The following is a 19,766-nucleotide window of genomic DNA, read 5'->3' as shown; positions in this document are numbered from 1 at the left end:
TGGTTCATCCACCTGCTCCACCCACCTTAGTTCTTTCCTTCATTTAGGGGCCCCAGAACTAAAATGTGAATCTTCGTGTTCAGATGTGGCTAGAACTGTGGCTGGAAATCCTTCTAATGACTTGAAATTACAAATATGAACAAATCCAATTTCCCCCACTGGCTCCTTCTCAACCAGACCATTTCAGATTCTAGTGGAGCTTAAGAAAGCTTGGATTTTTGAATTGTAATACACCAAAAGGAATAGATTTGTAGACTCTTGAGTTGGAAGGGACCCCAAGGGCAATGTAGGGCCGGCAATGTGATCTATAAGCCTCACTAGACATGAAATATAGCCACAGGATGCCACAAAAAGTCAGTTCTCTATATGAACTCAGCTTTTAGTCCTTAAAAGCTAAGATGTTTAAGGTTTTTATTTTATGTTTTAATGTTTCTGAATAAAAATGGCAGGAAGTCTTGTTGAATCGCGTTAGCTATCCTTGGCACTTCAGACTGCAGTCTGATAATGTCATGCTTTAAACTTGTCAAATTGCAATGTTCTAGACTAGGGGTGGTGGACCGCTGTGGTTCTCCAGATGTTGCTGGACTCCAATGCCCATCTGCCCCAGCCAGCACGGCCAATGGTGAGGAAAACTGTAGTCCAGCAACATCTGGAGAACTACAGGTTCTCAATTCCTGCTATAGACAAGGCGGACTTTACTGTCGTGACGTATGGCACAGCTAAGCAGATCCACCTCTTTTGGAGTTTCCTTTTCCAGTTAGTCTTCTCCCTTGGAAATGCATTGCAATCTTGTTCATACAGTAGACAACTCCCCACACAATTCTCCTGGGATTTCCTTTTATATGGCATTCTTTATTGAGACAAGAAGGATTTCCTCATGGAAACTGTAAGTCATTGCCCCACCTTTCCCCCTCTAAGCCTGGTAGGTCAGGAGATGACCATTCCATTCAACTCTCAAACTGCAAGGTAGTTTTGCTAATACATGTTGTCATCTTCCATTTGCAGAGATTTATTGTTGTGGGTTGTTAAGTGCAAGAAAAAGTGACTGCACAGGCCTGCCTCCATCTATGCTAAATAGCCCAGATGCTCCTCAGTCTCGAGGACAATATAGGATAAAGATGAAAGGAAACATGTCCTTGATCTGCTGGTACAATAAAGGCTACTTTCGGTTTTTGACCAACGCTTATTCTCCAATTCAACAAGGTAAGGGCTCAGAGATGCTACATTGCTTGGGGGTGGGACCTGGACCCCCAAAACAGGCTACAAACATAGGGCAATTAAGGGTCAAACTAGATAGGACATTAACTGTGTCTTTGCAGCTAACATGCAAATTCTGCCCCCCTCCCCCCAAAAAGGGAATAGCACCAGCTTTGGAGGGGTGATAATTATCAGGATCAGAGCATACTGCATGTTAACCACAAGTGACAACCAACATGTTTCTTTTTCATCGAAACAGGTGTCATAATTAAGAGGAAAAGTGGAGAGATCCCTTGCCCGTTGGCAGTAGAAGCCTTTGCTGCTCATCTTAGTTATATCTGCAAATATGATGACAAATACAGCAAGTAAGCAAGTTGTGGGGTGGTGGGGACTTGAGGATGAATGTCATACTGTTGGAATAAGGGTACTACTTTCAGCTTTTCAGAAGAAAATAGATACCTGACTTTGCCTTCACTGACTCCAGCATGGACAATGAAGCCAAGCATAGAACTTCATTCCCAACTTGTCTGAATATCTTCTAAGAGAGCTGGATGGGTCACGGCGTGGATGTTTTTCAAACAGCTTATCTAAGAACCACATATAGGCACTGTCCCTCAAGAGCTTCAGTGTGGATTTGTGGCTAAGAATAAAAATTGGTTTCTACCACATAGAAACAGCATATTTCCAATGTGCAGAAATGGCACATAGCACACCCCTCCCTGAGTTGTAGTAGTTCACACTTCAGCTGAGGGACCACATTTTTACATGTCCCCCCATGTGAAAAGCTTATTGTAGTTGGAAAACTATTGGGTCAGGAAATTTTACCCTTTTCAACTGCTTTTCAGTTCTGAGGTGTATTTGCACAGGGATAAAAACACTCAGAGGTGACTCAAGACATGCTGTGGAAGATCCATGACTGGGTTTCCTAACATTTCCCCCACTTTGGAGCAGCTATGGGGAATCTGAATTTTGTTTAGAATAGAGGAAGAGGGAAACAGTGCATTTAAAGCTTTCACCAGCACTACAGTTCTGCCAAAAAAAATCTCTCCAACCCCCCCCCCCACCTGTTCCTTTTTGTTCTGAGATGGAGACTTCCATTGGTGTTGTTAGTGTTTTTCCTCCACAGCCCTATAGCAATTTGTGAGGTGGAGTTGTCAAAGGGGTTTAAAAAAGCCTTTTACCCACCTTCCCACTTCGTGGTTCCAATACTGCTTCACAACCCAGTTGCTGTTAAAGGGAGAAAACAGACAGCGTCTTAGTTATTTATTTATTTTGACTACGTAATAATAATAAATAAATAAGAATAAAAATGTGCACCCCACCACCAAGACCATTCTGTTGTAACTATCCAACCTCCCAAAATTTCAACAACTCTTGCAATGGCTTGACCCCCTTCCATTTGAACAGTACAAATTCTGCAATATCTCCTCAAAATCATTTCTCCTTCATATTCCCCATCTTACCTTAATGACACATGTTAATTAATCATTAATAGCTATATCCCACACCTCTTTATACCACTCTCCCATTTTATATTCTGCTTTCCCTTTCCGCTTCCTAGCTATAATAATTTGTGTAGCTGTCAATAAATTTGTGAGCAAGTCCTTCATAGCCTGCGAACCTTCCACCAAACAGACTTCTCAAACACATTGAATCTTTGACTGTCTTAGTCATACAATCTAGGAACCAAGCTGGGCAATTCTTTCAGATTGTTACAAGATGGTTTCAGCCACATGGTGTCTAGGTTCCAGAGCAGCTTCAGCTCAGCCTTTGTCACCACAAAAAGGTATCAGGTAGAATGCATATCTCTTCAAAACCAAAGCAAACCTTTTGCAACTCAGCAAAGGGTGCCTACGGCCATTTATATGACAAGTCAGAACCGGAGCTTGTGATAGGCCAAATGGAACTGGCCGCGGTGTTAATCACTCAGTACCCAAAGGTTGGCAAACACACCCCTGCCTGGCAACAAGCTGATTAGCATTTCAATTGGGAATTCCAGGAAGGGAAAGGCAACCTGGCCAGAATTCAGTTTTGCTTCTTGGCTGTGACAGAAAGAATTAAACCAAAGAAATGCTACATATAGATACAGTATTAGTAGAATTGGCTGCTTTGCAAGGTTTGCTGGCTCCCAAAATGGAGCTTAGGCACTGTAAAATGGCAGCAACCATGACATGCAAACTCAAGATAATCACCATTAGAGAGTGTAGTTTTATTTATTAGTTGATTTCTGTTCCATGCTTCAACTTGTTTCCATGCAGAACTAGCCTACCCTTTTCTCCCATCTAAAGGGATCACTGTTTTATCCTGAATAGGATTGTGGCACCTTAAAAGAGCTACCAGCATGGTGCTGTCTTGTTATTCATTTAAATAATCTGTGATTATATATTTAAACTTATTTCCAACCCACCTGTCATCACATACCGGTACCAGGGTGAGATAAGATTTTTTATTTTAAAAAATCCATTACAAACAATAAACAAGCAATAAATACAGAAGCAGATGAAAACACAAGAGTCAGTAACAACAGTATCGAAGTCTAGCCAGTTTTCCACACAAGCCTGGAGGAAATCTTTCAGCAACTCTCTTGAACGTGTGACACGGTTCTTCTACATTGTTTACAGTTTTGTATAGGTGACACAGATTTAGAAATGGCCATTAACTTAGGCAGCAACCAGCGATGCCAGTGGTACCACCGAGGCCATCACCACAAGGCATCCGAGCCTCTGCCTCTTCTGCTGCCCCACTGGTCATGAGGTGGAGAGGAGGACTACTTTTCTCTCTCTCCTGAAAAGTAAATAGAGCTGAAGGAGGAAGTTGGAAGCGTGGCACTCTTTCCCACTTCCTCTTTCAGCTCTATGTGTCGTTCAAGACTCAGATTACCGTAATCCTACGAGATCTGGATTTCACCCATTTGTTTTGGAAGAGCAAAGTGTGTGCACATGCACTTCTCTGTTTCCATGGGGAATGGGGAGAGAAGTGACCAGAGTGGTGACCATCGTATTCATTCAAAAATCCAAATTATGTTCACATAACTCAACTGTTCCCTAATCATTCTCTGGGTCATTTAATAAAATGTGGATGTGGGCAATTATGACTAAAGCTTACATATTACATGCAGGTCAGAGAGGCTCATCTGTTTAACAGATGTATGCAGAGATGGTAAGCCTTGAGTCTCTTCCAGAATTACGATTCCAAGTTGACACTTGCCACTCTTCTCTGTTCACAAGGTTTCTAACCTACTTGAATAACAAAGCAATAGTTTGTTAACAGGGCTACTTTGGTTAACTTTTTCGACAAAGGATATATTTGCGGTTTAGTGTTTAAGGAAGTGCATAATGCCTGTTTTTTCTTTCTGTCTAGTTTTGCATGTTATGTTTTCAAATTTGAAAATAGGGTTTCGTTACCTGCACACCAAAGTGATAAAGTCCTCAAAGAACTACCCAGTATCCATTTTTCATATAGAAGAACTAGCTATTTGGTGTATCTGGGACAGTTAAGCCCAGCCTTTGTGCTCAGAGGCTATTCCCTATCCCGATTCAAATAAAATGCCACGGCAAGCAGTTTCCAAGTACAGGAGCCTCCCTGTTCCATGGAGTAAAAAAAGGGAGGAAAGTTCTCACTCGGGCCTTCTTTGGCATAACTTCTGTGTTGTTTTGTTTGTTTTTCTTGGGGGCTTAGCTGAAAATGAAAGGACACAAATAGTGACAGCACAGCAGTGAAAGACAGCCAGTGGAACCGGAAACTCTGTGAAGAAAATAGGATTGCAGGCTGGGAAATGGGGCAGAGGATGGGGGTGGAGAGGCATCCATTTGGCCGAGGTTCTACAGGAAAGGGAAAGGACTTGGCAAAAACAAATTTGGGCAGCCTTTTTATAGGCTGCTTCTTCAAGGGCCATTATGCCAATCTCTTAGAAACTGAATCCCAACCCCCCAACAAACAAACAAAAAAAAAGGTTCCCTGTGGTCACTTTAGTAGGTGTGTCCCAACCAAAATACTGGTCTGGAATACACAAGTGGTAGAAAAGTGAAATGTGTTCTTGTTTTATGGTGTTGCCGTTTTATTTTCACCAATCCATCACCATGCCCTAAAAAGGCCTCTTAGAAAAAGAAGAGAAAGATGCCATCTTCATCTAAAGTCCAGACCTTCTTATAAATGGGCTACTTCAGTTGAAGTATATCCAAATGTAGGTTGCATATACATCAGGCACATGACTTTCCCCAAAGAATTCTGGGAGCTGTAGCTTGTCAACGGTGTTGAGAATTGTGCCTTTGAGAACTACAGTTCCCAAGATTCTTTGGGAGAGAAATGGTGTGTAGGCAGCTATAAAGTCATTTTATAAGAATCCTTATGGGTTTCTGTATTGGCCCCATTATAGGAAAATGGCAGGAGTTTGGATGAAGATTTTTTCAAAACAGCCAAAGGAAGAACCCATTTCGTGCAATTTAAACGGAATTTGTAGGCTTGAATGTGTTTTTCTAAAGTATTTCCCCGAAGCAATTTTTTTTGTAATCAAAATACCCTCAGCCTCTTAGTGAAAGAGCAAGAATATAAGCAATCGAAAGCAGCCCTTCGAAACAGTTAACAGCGTGCCCAGTACACTCGCGCTTGAAAGCAAATGCTAAATCTGCACAAATTAGGAAGCAAATAGAAGAAAGGTGTTTGACTCATCCTTTATATTGAGCGAAAAGCAAGTATAGTTTGGGTCCAGTGTAGCAGGTGCTAACTGCTGCAAATCTTCATTCATTTTAAATAAAATAGTGGGGCATAGACACGTGGAGATTTTGTTCCCTCCATCTCACTCACATTAAAACTAGAAAGTGGTAGGGGGGAAATCAAGCTTACAGTAGGGAGATATTGTGTGTGTGTGTGTGTGTGTGTGTGTGTGTGGAGAGAGAGAGAGAGAGAGAGAGAGAGAGAGAGAGAGAGAGAGAGAGAGCGCACAGAACTTAACATTAAGCAGCAACTGCATGGAAGTAGTTCAGCCCTTCTGATGAATTTGTTATTTAATAAGAACTCTATCTCATCTCCCCAGCAGATCAGTGCAGCTCACAACACTAACCAGTATACAACATTCCTGTTTATTTCACACATGATTTTTTCAGTTGACCATGAAAGCATCCCTAGTCAGACACCACATAGGAAGATCCTGGTTTTAGATGAACTTTTGAGGCATGGCTGACTTCGTTGGGCTGCAATTCTAGAGCTCTTCCATGACCTATTTACACATGGAGCTTGTTGAAAGGTGACTGAAGAACATTTTGTACCGAGAGAGGAAAACTGTCATGAGAGGACATGTCATGTCAGGATACTGCAGTTTAGAAGAAAAGCTCATAAATTATGTTTGACGGGGGAATTGATTCCTTTTACTTCTCCAAGTCACAGCACAAAGTTAAGGTGCTGTGCTGGGCATTGAGATCAGGAACTGCATAATTTGCCTTGGGGCATTTAAATAGTCTTAATCTTCTCCCATATTTATTTATATAAAAAAAAGTTAGTATACTGCAATTCCATTTTTAAAAATGCAGTTTACCAGTTAAAATGAATACAAAAATGTAAACCATATCACAAGCTGACTGTTTTGGAAAATACTTTTCTCAGTTGTCAGCATAAGCCTGGCTGCCAAGAAAAGTCTTTGGCAAACGTTTGGAAGTTAGTACAGAAGATGTTTGTGGAATCCCTGTTGGAGGAGCATTCCACAGGAGAGGGTCAATAACACGGAAGGCTTGGTTTTGTGTTGATGCCAAACGAGTGTCACCAACAATCCCTAAATCCTGTACGAAATGTCCAAGGCCAATCACATGAAAACAGTTGGCACTGAACAGTGTTTTTGCATTGACGCTTTGCAGGCAACACAAAATGTGCTTTCTCAGGTGCAGAATTCAATGGACTGCTCTTCAGCAGCAGTGCCCATGCACCAGTGTGCGCTATAAGAAAATCTAGCAAAATCAAACATCATTTTTCTCAGTCTCTGCCATGCTAGTTTAAGCTGTCTGTTGGTCCAAAAAGCATTAGGAGCCTAACAAATACCAAATATCAAACAAATACCATCCTTTCTGGCGGCTATGTTGCTGTGGCAGAATAAAGTCCTCTCTCCCAGTTCACCAGCTTATGGAGAAATTGGCAAGATTCTTTTCTTTATATATGTTTTACCATCCAACCAACAAACCCCCTATTCCCACTGCCACTCCTTGCCAGATTTCTTAAGTGTAAGACATAGACAGGACAGAACATTCTTCTGTCTTGTGTCTAGATTCTGTAGTTTTTAGGGCACAGACCCTTTGCCTTATCTCAGAAACGTTTTCATGACCGTTGGGTTCCCTCCCCTCCCCTTTTTTGTGTGCTTTCCAGGTATTTCATCTCTCATAAACCAAACAAGACCTGGCAGCAAGTGTTCTGGTTTGCCATCAGCATTGCCATAAACAACGCCTACATCCTATACAAAATGTCCGACGCCTACCACGTGAAAAAGTACAGCCGGGTGCAGTTCGGCGAGAGACTTGTCAAAGAGCTACTGGGATTGGAGGATATTTCACCTTGCCATTGATGCACCATTCCCCGTGGCTTAGGTCAGGAGCGGGGAAGAGGAGGAGGAAGACGACGACAACTCTGGAACGCCAAAGTGAGGACCTTGCAATCACAGCAACCATGCTGCTCCCCCATGTGACAAAGTGACCAGGGAAGCCATGAACGTGGTGGTGGTGGTGGGCTTTGATGAAGGCCCCACCAGTATCCCTAAGGCCCTAAAGAGTGTCATGGGCACTTAACGCATCAGAAGCAAATTTAAGTTAGCAGCTGTTTCTTAATACTATTTGTTAAACAGGGTGTTAATTGTCACATGAGGCCCCTTTCCCTGTCCTCTCCCAAACTGAAGTGGCTCAATTACTGTAAAGCATATTCAGTTTTTAAAAAATGTGTGATCCGCGGTGTCCTGTGTTTGCAGATGCTCAGCGCCTGGCGAGAGGTCACGGAGAGGTCGCTAAACAGAGATACTGAAAAATGTATAAATCTATTTTGCAAGCCTATGGTTAGGCAACGGCAGTGGGGACTTAGATGACTGACGAAGATTTTATTTTCTTGCAATGCTTTTGGATTGTAGGAGGGAATATAATTTAGGAGGGGGAAGAAAAAAAACAATTTTTTAAAATATAAAGGAATAGCCAGAAATCGGTGGCTTTGCCTATCAAAGCTAATGTCATTTCGCCTTAAAGTCAGTGTGAGCTTTGAGGCTAACTTCAGTGATGCCATAATGCGAGAGATTTGATTTTAAACACAGTATATTCTTTTCCCAGCATCAAAGCACACTAATACAAAAGATAATCTAACTTTTTGTTAACTTTTTGTATCTGCAAACATACACAGGATCCCACAGCACAAGCAACAATGGAAAAAGCAGAACCAGAGGCTTCCCACTGCTCTCTCTTTGCAGATGCATATCCCATATCTGAATTTCCCAGGAAAATAACTGCTGACAGCACATAATGCACTATTGCGCAAGAGCATCTTTGGATTTGGACCATAATGTAATGCACTACCCCGCCACCCCACCTTCCTGGTCAAGACTGTTTTAGCATACCTTTTAGTTAATATTTGCACAAACCTGGCAGGAAATAATAGTTTAATATGTTTTGTTGTGTGCTCGGGGTGTTGTTCTGCAAGACTTCTCTGAAGTGGAGACTTCCCATAATAGTTACACATTTGCAGAAATTACACATCTGTAAAAACCATGTACCGAGGTTTTGAAATCAACCACGATCCAAGCAAGGGACCTATAGCTCTCACAAGGGCAACATGACAAATAGGTGGATTGTGAGTAGGGAGGCTACTTGCAAGTTTATGGTACTAGTGGCCAAGAGTTGCAAGAGGACACGATAAAAGGCTTTCATTAAGGTAGGGATGGCCAACCTGTTGGTCTCTGCTCCCATCAGCCCCAGTGGTGATGGGAGCTGTAGTACCACGAATACCTGGAGGGCCATAGGTTCCCCATCGCTTGCATAGAGCATGAGCTCAGTATAATCACCTTCCATCAGCAGAGTGGCAAGATCTCCTCTGGGAAAGTGTATTCATGGGCTTTCCGAGGAGGGCCTGAATTCTTCTACACTCACTGGCACTAGTGGTTTTTAAGGGCTAACATTCCTGAGAGATGGGGAGGGGTAGCTTGTTTTACCCAGAACTCATCCTCTCCTAAAGGCCATACCATAGAGCAAGGAAACCTGGCTGCATTACAACTCCTTAAGGAAAACAGTGGTACTATTATATGGAGAACGTTCCACCCACCCATTCTTTACATAGTCAGGGATGTAGCCTGACAGGATGCTGTTCTTGCAGCCTCTCAGCCCTATAAGATTACTAGAGAGTATACACACACACATGAATTTCCCTGTAGAAAATAGTAATGCAGAAAGTCTCTCCTTGCTGTTTTTCTCAATTCAGTAAATGAGGCTCAACTCAACGGTGTCTGATTCCAGGGTCAAGTCCTGCCTCTGCCCTCTTTTTCCTCCCCCTGGAGTCCTACAGTGCACCAATTTGAAAGGTGAGTGAAGCGAATAAGGCTTCATGGCAGACTCCCTACTTATTCTGAAGGTTTCTGTATGAAACAATCTTCCAAATATGTTGCACAGAACCAGTAATGATTCTCTCTTACATAGACACAAGTTAAATTCCCACTGGAATTATGGACTCCACAGAGTTCAGTGTGGGTCATAGGATCAAGATATACTTAATAGAAATCTATAGCAACAGCCAGTCAGATGTTTTAACAAAATTCTTTTCTTGTATTAAAATTTCCACCAGGTCCTAGTTTGGCCTCAGGGATTGGCTCCTGATAATTTTTTTCCTTGTAGTTAACACTGGTTATTAGATTTTACAGCTTTGGAGTGAGAAAAAACAAAATGGCAGCCAGATGTTGTTTGGTAATGAGCTCCAGTTCCCACCTAGACACTCTACTCATTGGCATGTGATGGTTTCCTAAATGCATTTCAAAAATATATTATTACACTCACCCAACTATTCTAAATTGTGAAAAGGTCCACAATTCCTTTAGGAGGAGGTCAGTCACTGGAGGGTTACTGCTGTTTTCTAATGTTTACATTCATTCCCAAATATATATCTTGAGCTTAAACACTCCAAGAGCGTGCCAAAGCCCACTGCTCTGCTGTCAGGTCTTGGGAGATAAACAACACCCTGGGAAGCTTACAGAGCTCTAACTCAGCTCTTTGCATCTGGGTGTCCTCAGCCTCAGTTCTATGCATGCTTACCTGAGAGTAAGCCCCAACGAGAGGAATTCAATTCATTTTGTGTTCACCTTTAAACTACCTAATTTGCACTTTCTTTGAACGATATGTGAACTGAAAAACAGTAATCCTCCAAGATTCACACTTTGGATTTTGCAGGGCAGTGGTGTCAAGTGATGTGTACAGAAAAGCATATACCAGGGTAAAATGGGCATAAAAATGCATATATTCATGAAAATAGCATACACAAATGCTTTTTATCAGGGGAAACTGCTTTGCAAAAAAAATGTGTATATTAGTTAAAACTGCATACAAAAATGTGTTCGTTTAGAGAAATTCATACCAAAATGCTGACAAATTTTTATTAGGTTTTTTTTTAAAAAAATCACAGGTTGCAGGAATATGTAGAACTGAATTTAAGATTTCAGTTTAAGAGAAACTTTGAGAATGGAACTGATTTGTTCATTCCTAGTCCCAGGCAACCCAATGAGACTTATTTCTGAGTGATATACATAGGATTGCACTGTAAGCTACTAATAATATAACTGCACAAGAATGTTGTGCCAAACTCAGGCTCCAATTGGCCTTTGTGTTGAAGGCAGAATTTAATTCCTCCTCTCCCTCTTTCCCCAATTAACCAGACAAAAGTGCTAGGAAGTTATCTGAAAAGGGCTGTGTCCATCCCACCCTCGCTAGACTACTCTCAAACAATTTGACCAGGACATACATTTAAATTCCTCCCACTGGAATCAACAGAATTTGAAAGTGTTCAATTTCTGGCTAGATCACGAGGGCATCACTATTGTGTGCTTGAGTTTCTGCAAGATACTGCATAAAGGATGGAAGTCTTGCAAGCCAACATCTATAATCCAGGTGAGTTGGGAAAGGCAAGATGATTCCTGTACAGTTTCAACTCATCCTTTGACAGCATGACAAATATGAACCTGCCCTTCCCAGCTGACCAGCATTTTATAAGTTGGACTGTAAAACTTCCTTCTTGTTTAGGAGTTCAACCTATGCATCAACTGAACGCACTGGTATTTACTTCTGGGAAAGCATACACAAGCATTTGGCTATTATTTCCTCTGGATAAAATAGTAACTATGTTGATCTGCTATATTAGTAACCACGCACACAGTCAGCAGGGATCTTTGCCAGTCTCATGTCTGGGAGCTGTTCAACAAAGGGGGGCAGAAGCGAAGGAAACATTCTTATCACATGCTGAATGCCACAAAAGTCAAGTTGACCAAAGAGACAGAAGAGTGAAAAGGCTGCCTGTTTGAGGTAACTGGTTTTCCCTCTGCTAATGCCTGTCACTCAGCACTAGAAGGAGACATGGAAGCAACCATCTGCATGTGTAACTGATACAGGGACACATCTGGATGTAGCTTTCCATACATTGTGACGCTTATTTGGAACCCATTCCTATGTGCAACCCCCTCCCCACCAATCGCTGCACGTACACAACATCCTGCTCAGCCCTAGAGTTGGATCGGGGCCTTTGGGCATTGTTGCAGCTCAGCCATTCAACATGGGGAAAAAGTTGTCATGGCAATGCAATATATAAACCACACACCATGCACAATAAATTATCCTCCAAGTATCGTGTCGCCATGCTCCGTTAAGATGTTCCTTTGACTATTGTTTATTATTATGGAATGGAACATCTTCATGCTCACTAAAGCTCAGTATCAGGGCAAAATGAGTGTTGTTTGGGAACTTTTTTGAAAACTCCGAATGCTCAGTAGGACACTGACTCATGACTGCCCCCCCCCCTTTCCCATTTATATGATTGACAATTAAATGGTGGGGGGTTAAAACATAAACCTGTTGGGCTCCACTTTTTGCTCTTCTTAGCCATCCCTTCCAGGCACTACTTTTGTTCGGTTTTAAAAAACCCACAGAAATCCTACATGCAGTTCTCTTGTGCCATTTAATAATTGATTTGGGGATATCACGATTTTTTGTTCTTGTACATTTATGAGGATATAGCTCCCTAAAGTTTAGCAAGAGGGCAGCAACTCAAAAAGAAGCCACTTTAGAACTTTTGATTGATGCTTCCCTACAGAAGGCTTTGTTCTGCCAACAGGTGCCTAGCAGAATCTCATCTGACCTGGCAGTTAATGAGACCTCTCCTAGCTTCTTCCTATGCTTCCTCCAGGTATGGACCGCCAGTTCTGGTGCTCATTTCAGCAGTGATTCAGGATGAGGCCGCATCGTTTCAGCATTTTGTACTTTGATGACGCCTCCCAGTCACAGAGTTCAAGAAAGTGCTTTTAAAAAAAATGCACTAATGAACTACTCACTGCAACACATGGAAATGCAAGAGCCCTTTTTTTTTTTTGCCCTATAAAATGTGGAATAGAGAAAAGTAGTTAAGATTAAGAACTGCATTTTTTTAAAGAAATACATTTCCTGGGTTAGCCACTCGCAAATCCACAGCTTGTTAGTAGCAGTTTTCATCAATTCTCTTATGAGATTTGGTGGTATTGCTGATGTTTATGTCCACTTCTTTTTGCATGAGAAGTTACATTCCATGCCCAAGATCCTAGTGAATCTTAAGGCACCATATTTGACATTCTAGCACTACTTCTTTAGTGCCTTCTGCTACCAATATATGAGCTGGAGGTGTCTCTGAGCATTGCATATCGAAAATGAAAGCCTAATAAGATGAAAGGTTTGAGCCTGTTGAGCAGCTGGCTGCCTATTCTCTGCAGCAATTCATATTTACTTCTCATGAGCTTCCAAAGCTGTGTGAGATCTCCATGCACTAGAAAGTTATGGTTCTGAATACTATGTTCAGAATAGACAAAATGCTTTGTGTTCTTTTGGCTGGTAGTGTTTTTCAGTGTTGCCCACTGCAAGGGGACAAAATGTAGGCTTTCCAAATAGAAAACCAGCAGGCAGGAAAATGGAAGGTGGCCAGGCTAAGCAATCGTCGCCTGCAGGAGCTACCAAGGGCCACAGCCTAATGAAATGACTGGAAATGAGGACATTAATAAAACTCTGCAGAAATGTTCTTATAGGTGAGGTTCCAATAGGGAATGGGGTGAAAGTTAGTTCAGTTTGCATTTTATTGCATGCCTACCTTAATTCACACTCATTGAAATAATACATGACTAAAATGAAGCTATCCTTTAAGATTCACACTTCTCCAGGAAACAAACAAAAAATCCAAAATACACACATTAGAGGAAATAGCTTATAAAAATTCACATTAGTGAAAACAACATTAAAAATGCCTTACAGATGGGGAAATTATGTTGCAAAAATGTGTGTCTTGGGCAAGATTGCATATACGTATACATTAGGAGATGTGCACACTACAGGCTCATTTTTGTGACACTGTGTGTGTGTGTGTGTGTGTGTGTGTGTGTGACAGAGAGAGAGAGAGAGAGAGAGAGAGAGAGAGAGAGACTGATGCAGACATGCGCTGAACTGACTAGAAATATAGACTAGACTAGAAATATAAGAAAATGAGATAAAAGCAAATCTGACCAGATCTGTAGCCCAACAGCTCTGCGGCTAAACCTGCTCAATAAATAGATACCTTTCAAAGTTAAATGGTGGGCTCTAATATTGATGCTCAGCAGTGCTTTTCTTCTAGAAAAAAAGGTGTTGGTACTCACCATGAAGTTGTTACAGTGCTTTTCTTTTAGAAAAAAGAGGTGCAGGTATCGCATACCGTTGAGTACCAGGAAAAAAAGCACTGCTGCTCAGTGAGGTTCATAATAGAAATATTAGAAGTAACACCTTATCATTGCATTGTAACAAACTATTAGTATGTATAGATTTGAAAGAGCTCCTTAGTCTTCCTTCCATTGTGTCTTCTCATACACTCTGTGAAAGAGCCTTCTCAGATATAAAGCAAAATAAACCCTGTAATAATTACAGGTAGGTAGCCGTGTTGGTCTGCCATAGTCAAAACAAAATAAAAAAAATCCTTTGAGTAGCACCTTAGAGACCAACTAAGTTTGTTATTGGTATGAGCTTTCGTGTGCATACACACTTCTTCAGATACACTAAGTGTGCATGCACACGAAAGCTCATACCAATAACAAACTTAGTTGGTCTCTAAGGTGCTACTGGAAGGAATTTTTTTATTTTGTTTCGACCCTGTAATAAATTTAAGAGACAAGAGCAGAGGGAAAAAGAGGAGTTGTGATCCACTGTTCGAAGAGAGTAGCAAAGCCAGCAATATCCCAGATATTAATGTAGGCTTTACTGTGGATTTTGAAAGATGTGGCAGACCTTCCTAAGGCTTACAGTGCAATCCTATGACACATTGACTCAGAAGAAAACTTCACTGATCACAGCCTCACACAGTGTCTTCCCCAACTTTTCCAGATTTGGGTCTTGGGATGAACCTCAAAAGTGTTGATGAGCTGGTACCATATGGTGTTGCAATAGATCTTTTTCTTTTGGCCACAAGGCTAATAATCCATAGCCACACTGCAGTTCACTGCCTTTAGAAACCAAATTCAACCTGACTAGGATATATGAGCTTGCCAGAGAATTTGTGATGGGTCTTGAGCATTAAAATCCACCATCACGGCCCACGCACAAATACCCTGAGGCAACGGCAGCTTTCTCCAAGTAAGAAAGCAACACTTGTCCTCCGCAAAAGCACTTATTATATGCATAAGTCTGCCTTTGAAGCAGTGGCGTAGCGTGGGTTGTCAGCACCCGGGGCAAGGCAAGTAATTTGCGCCCCCTAACCCGTGGATTTGCGCCCCCTAACCCGTGGATTTGCGCCCCCTAACCTGTGGATTTGCCCTAACCCCAGATGTTGCACCCAGTGCGGCCGGCCCCCCTGCACCCTCCACGCTACGCCACTGCTTTGAAGTAAGTTTACTTAGATTCTTAAACTAAACAGTCAATTCCTATGCACCCAAACCCGCTGATTTCAAGCAGTTCAATTTTCTGTTATTAAATGCTATTTCTTTTAAAAACAATATCTGTACCAAGATTCCTCGTTAACGTGTGTGTCACGGGCCTTGATTTCTTAAAGCGTCATTGGTCCTTAAAAGCCATTTTCAACTTACACTCCCATAAGTGCTTAGACCAGGAGGTACCAGCTCAACCCCTCATGTTACACCAGTGCAAGTATGAAAATGCAAATCATTTTCGAGCGTTGAACTTTGGCCATTTAGGTATGTAGGCATGTGTGTAAATTTCATCCAAATCAAGACAGGGTATATTGATGGCAATCACTGTGACAGGGCAACCTATTGTGGCAAAGATATCAGAGGTATCCCATCAGCCACCATGCTTTTTACTGTATGCTGCATTTTTCTTTTTGGTAAATTCTATTGGGACGTGGGTGGCGCTGTGGGTTAAAGCACTGAGTCTAGGGCTTACCGATCAGAAGGTCGGTGGTTCGAATCCCCGTGACGGGGTGAGCTTCCGTTGCTCGGTCCCTGCTCCTGCCAACCTAGCAGTTCGAAAGCACGTCAAAGCGCAAGTAGATAAATAGGTACTGCTCCAGCAGGAAAGTAAACGGCATTTCCATGCGCTGCTCTGGTTTGCCAGAAGAGGCTTAGTCATGCTGGTCACATGACCCAGAAGCTCTACTCCGGCTCCCATGGCCAGTAAAGCGAGATGAGCGCCACAACCCCGGAGTCATCCACGACTGGACCTAATGGTCAGGGGTCCCTTTACCTTTTTATTGTGCTTAATGGGATCTTGGTAGGCTTTTAAAACAGCACATGGCATCAACAGCTCTCTGGAGCCCTGTTCAAGTATACCTACATATCACTATGAAGTAGAACTGTATTAGATGTGGTGTGTATAAAATGTCACTCCCTTCAACTATTCACCTGTTTCCGGAAATAGATATTTGCCATCATGTGTGTAATAATTTAAACAGGAGACCAGCCCTGTTTCTTGATAACCTGTTACTGTTGTACTGGGGCAGGATGTTTACTAGATGAAGACAAGAGCTATCTAGGCGCAGATGATGGGAGATGGCAAAATCCTTCTGAGCAGAAGACAAGACAGGAACAGCACAAATTGGGTAGCAGCACGGGATGCTTTTATCCCAAGCAAGGAAGGGGCAATGCTGCAGCTAAGTTTGAGGCAGCACTCAGAGGAGTCTCCAGAGGGCAGAAATGGTAGTGAGCCTGCCCTCCCCACCTCTGATCAGAACTTTTGGTGTCATTTATGGAGAACCCCAAAGGACAGGGCGTTGGGAAGTGTGGCTGGAGCATCTATTTGGCATGTGGGAGATTCTAAATTCAGTCCCTGGCAGCTCCAGTAAGGGCTGGGCTGGGAGTGACTCCTGCCTGAAACCCTGGAAAGTCAGTGTAGACCGTACTGAGCAAAATGGACCAAATGAACGGTCTGACTCAGTATAAGGCAGAACCCCATGTTCCCAGTTTTGTAGCAATGCTTTACAAATTCATCTGTATCAAGGTGTACAATAAGCAGAGACGCCACACTTCGCCACAAGCATGAAATGCTACTGCTCATGCAATTGGTACAGGGAAGATGTTGGACATTCAACTCAGATTGTTCCCACTATACACTTTACAGCTTGTTTTGTTTCCTGGGCTCTGATTCTGTAGCCACTTTGTAATCTGACCTGGAGAGAGGTTTATTTACGAAATCTGTATACTGGAGAGCAAAAGTGAAACTGACCGATTTTTTTTTTCCCTGGCCAAACTAAACCAACTTAGCAGTTATGGTATGACGGCTGATATATGTGGCTTGGCATGTGGGAGGAGGTAGTCTCAGAGGAACCAGAAGTGCTCAGAAATCTGAAAGGAAGAGTTGGGTTTTAGTGGCTTCCTTCACCAATTTCAATTGTTCTGGTTTAGGAATGGCTGAGTTTCTGGTTATTCAGCTCTCTTTTCCCCATAAAAATCAAGCAAACCCTACAAGCGGTTTTTGATACAGCCAGCCTTTGCAATTTCCCCTTTGGTGCACTAGAAAGTTATGGTTGAGATAGCACCAGTCAAGGCACTAAAAAAAGATCTTGGGATTTGTTATCACTTACAGGCAAAGGCAACACAGAGGAGATCATGTTTTGGAAGGAAGCCCTATGAGCTACAATTTTTTTTAAAAAAACCTTTTAGTTATTTCCACCTTTGCAACTTACATTCCATCAAATGAAATGACTGTACAGAACACTATTGTAGTGCTGTTGTTGTGAAAAGTGCATTCAGCTACCCTTGTATTATCAGGCTATGTTCACAACACGACAATGATAGCAGTTCAGTTGCAAGCTTCCATTTTCTTCCCAAAAAATGTTCTGTTAAACAATGTCAATTATAGATTTAAATGTGCGGTGCTGTTTTGTTTACCATTTGGTTTGAAACTTTTAAGATCAATTTTATACATATATTGATATCTATCTGTATTTGTTCAGGAAATGCATGTGTGGGGACCCTAACAGAATGTTCCCATCAGTATTCCTGGCTCCTTGGTTCACGTGAGGACCTAAATTTTGTGACTATGGTTTTTGTTCTACACAAAGGCACGCTTGCAATAAAATTTTTACAAGTTTTCTACACCATAAGCTAAATTCTGAGTTCCAAAATGTGAAGTGTGGTAACAAAACAACTGAATGGATTTATAGTATCACTCTGATATCTTGTCATGTGATTTTCCCCTTCCCAATGCAAAGTTTGTTTACAATCAACAACTTTGAAATACAGTCAAATATAGATTATATCTTCTCCTGTCTCATTTTTGCTGGAGGGAAGGGTGGAGGACATGATTAAACATCTGAAGGGATGGGGAACCTCTGGTCCTCCAGATGTTATGGGACTCCAATTCCCATCCCTAACCATTGGCTATGCTGAATGGGGCTGATAGGAGTTGTAGTCTATAAACATCTGCAAAGCCACAGGTTCCCCAGCCCCAATCTAAAGAATCCCATCAGCCACAAAGAACCAACCTGTTCAAAGCTCAAATTTGATACCTGACAGTTTGGATAAACAACTGGTATGTTCCTTGTTACTTGGCCGTACCGTATTTGTTTTAGCTGATGGGGTTCAGTATTTGGACAGTATGTGATAATTGCCAGGCAATGGTATTTGATCTTTGAGAACTATTATTGGAAAAACTGGTAGGATTTGAAAATTGTCAGCTTATGGCATTTGATCAACAAACAATTTCCAAGCAGTCCAAAGCACTCAAATTTATAACTCAAATTTTGAAGTCAAACATTTTGAAATTACATTAATTTCATTAACTTAATTTTAAATGCCCAGAATTTGGCTTAAGCAGATGTATTGCTTTTTCATAAATTCCATTCTCTCCAGCATGCTGGATTTTTATAGTTACAGTTGTACCTCGGTAGTTGAATGCCTTGCAACTCAAACGTTTTGGCTCCTGAATGCCGCAAACCCAGAAGTGAGTGTCCTGGTTTGCAAATGGGTTTTGGAACCCGAACGTCTGACGTGGCTTCCAATTGGCTGCAGGAGCGTCCTGCCGCCAATCGGAAGCCACACCTTCATTTCCAAATGTTTTGGAAGTTGAACGGACTTCTAGAACGGATTCCATTCGACTTCCGAGGTACCACTGTATTTCTCTTTTTTAAAAGCACGCCAAGTGGGGTATGTAGACATGATTTGCAAGCCACAAGACGCAGCAGGCTCAAGTGGAGTCAGAACTAGGAGCCAGTTGCTTGCGCTGCTGTGCTGGGAAGCCAAATTACAATTCCTGATTCATGCTATCCAGCTAAAAATATCTGAACACATGGCTGAAGATATTGTGTGTCCCTGTCATTGGCAAAGGCACCAGCAGTAACACATTAGATCTGAGAGTTCAGCACAGGAGATTTCCCTGGAAGAATGGCCTAGAAGACGCACAACCAATTAGGCAAGCATTATGTGCAATGATTGCAGACACACTGGAATGCATCCAACTGTGGCTTTACATTAGTGCCAGGCACTTCAATTTGCACAATGCAGTGGTAATTGGCAAAAACTGTTTATCTCATCTTATGCACAGAAGCCACTATTGGGCGCAATCCAGTCTCTTCTGGAACTCAATGAATTCCATCTCATACATGATGGCTATAATTATTAGAGCTCACATCTGTTAAGTCACATGTTGTGACATTTGGAATGTAACAGTTTCAGCAGTATAATAATAGTTTTTGCATTGATACACCACCTTTCCACAAAGGCCCCCAAGGTTTGCAGTACTTACATGCAGGAACAGGGTTACTTTCCTTCTTAAGAAAGGACAGGGAGCGTGTGGACCTCCTGATATTGTTGGACTCCCAATTTCTATCACCCGCAGTCAGCTCCAGGATGACGAAGGCTGGACATCTAGGGTCACAGGTTACCCACCCCTGCTCTGAGTAGTGCTGCATGGTCCTATTTCTAA

The 19,766-nt window shown here is 42.0% G+C and overlaps 1 protein-coding gene across 1 annotated transcript in view; it reads left to right on the top strand.

Annotated features, from left to right (window-relative positions):
• PGBD5 (piggyBac transposable element derived 5) overlaps positions 1–18,099 on the top strand; it is a 76,830-nt gene extending 58,731 nt beyond the window's left edge. Inside the window, exons 5-7 of the mRNA XM_028723999.2 lie at positions 1,006–1,203; positions 1,457–1,562; positions 7,546–18,099. Of these exons, the coding sequence (XP_028579832.2) occupies positions 1,006–1,203; positions 1,457–1,562; positions 7,546–7,741 (500 nt within the window). The 3' untranslated portion in view covers positions 7,742–18,099. The remainder of the gene's footprint in view (positions 1–1,005; positions 1,204–1,456; positions 1,563–7,545) is intronic.
• Positions 18,100–19,766: the final 1,667 nt, after the last annotated feature.

Source organism: Podarcis muralis, chromosome 3 (assembly GCF_964188315.1).
Source record: "Podarcis muralis chromosome 3, rPodMur119.hap1.1, whole genome shotgun sequence".
Lineage (NCBI taxonomy): Eukaryota > Metazoa > Chordata > Lepidosauria > Squamata > Lacertidae > Podarcis > Podarcis muralis.
The sequence above is the reverse complement of the archived record's forward strand: the minus strand, read 5'-3'. Positions and strand labels throughout refer to the sequence as shown.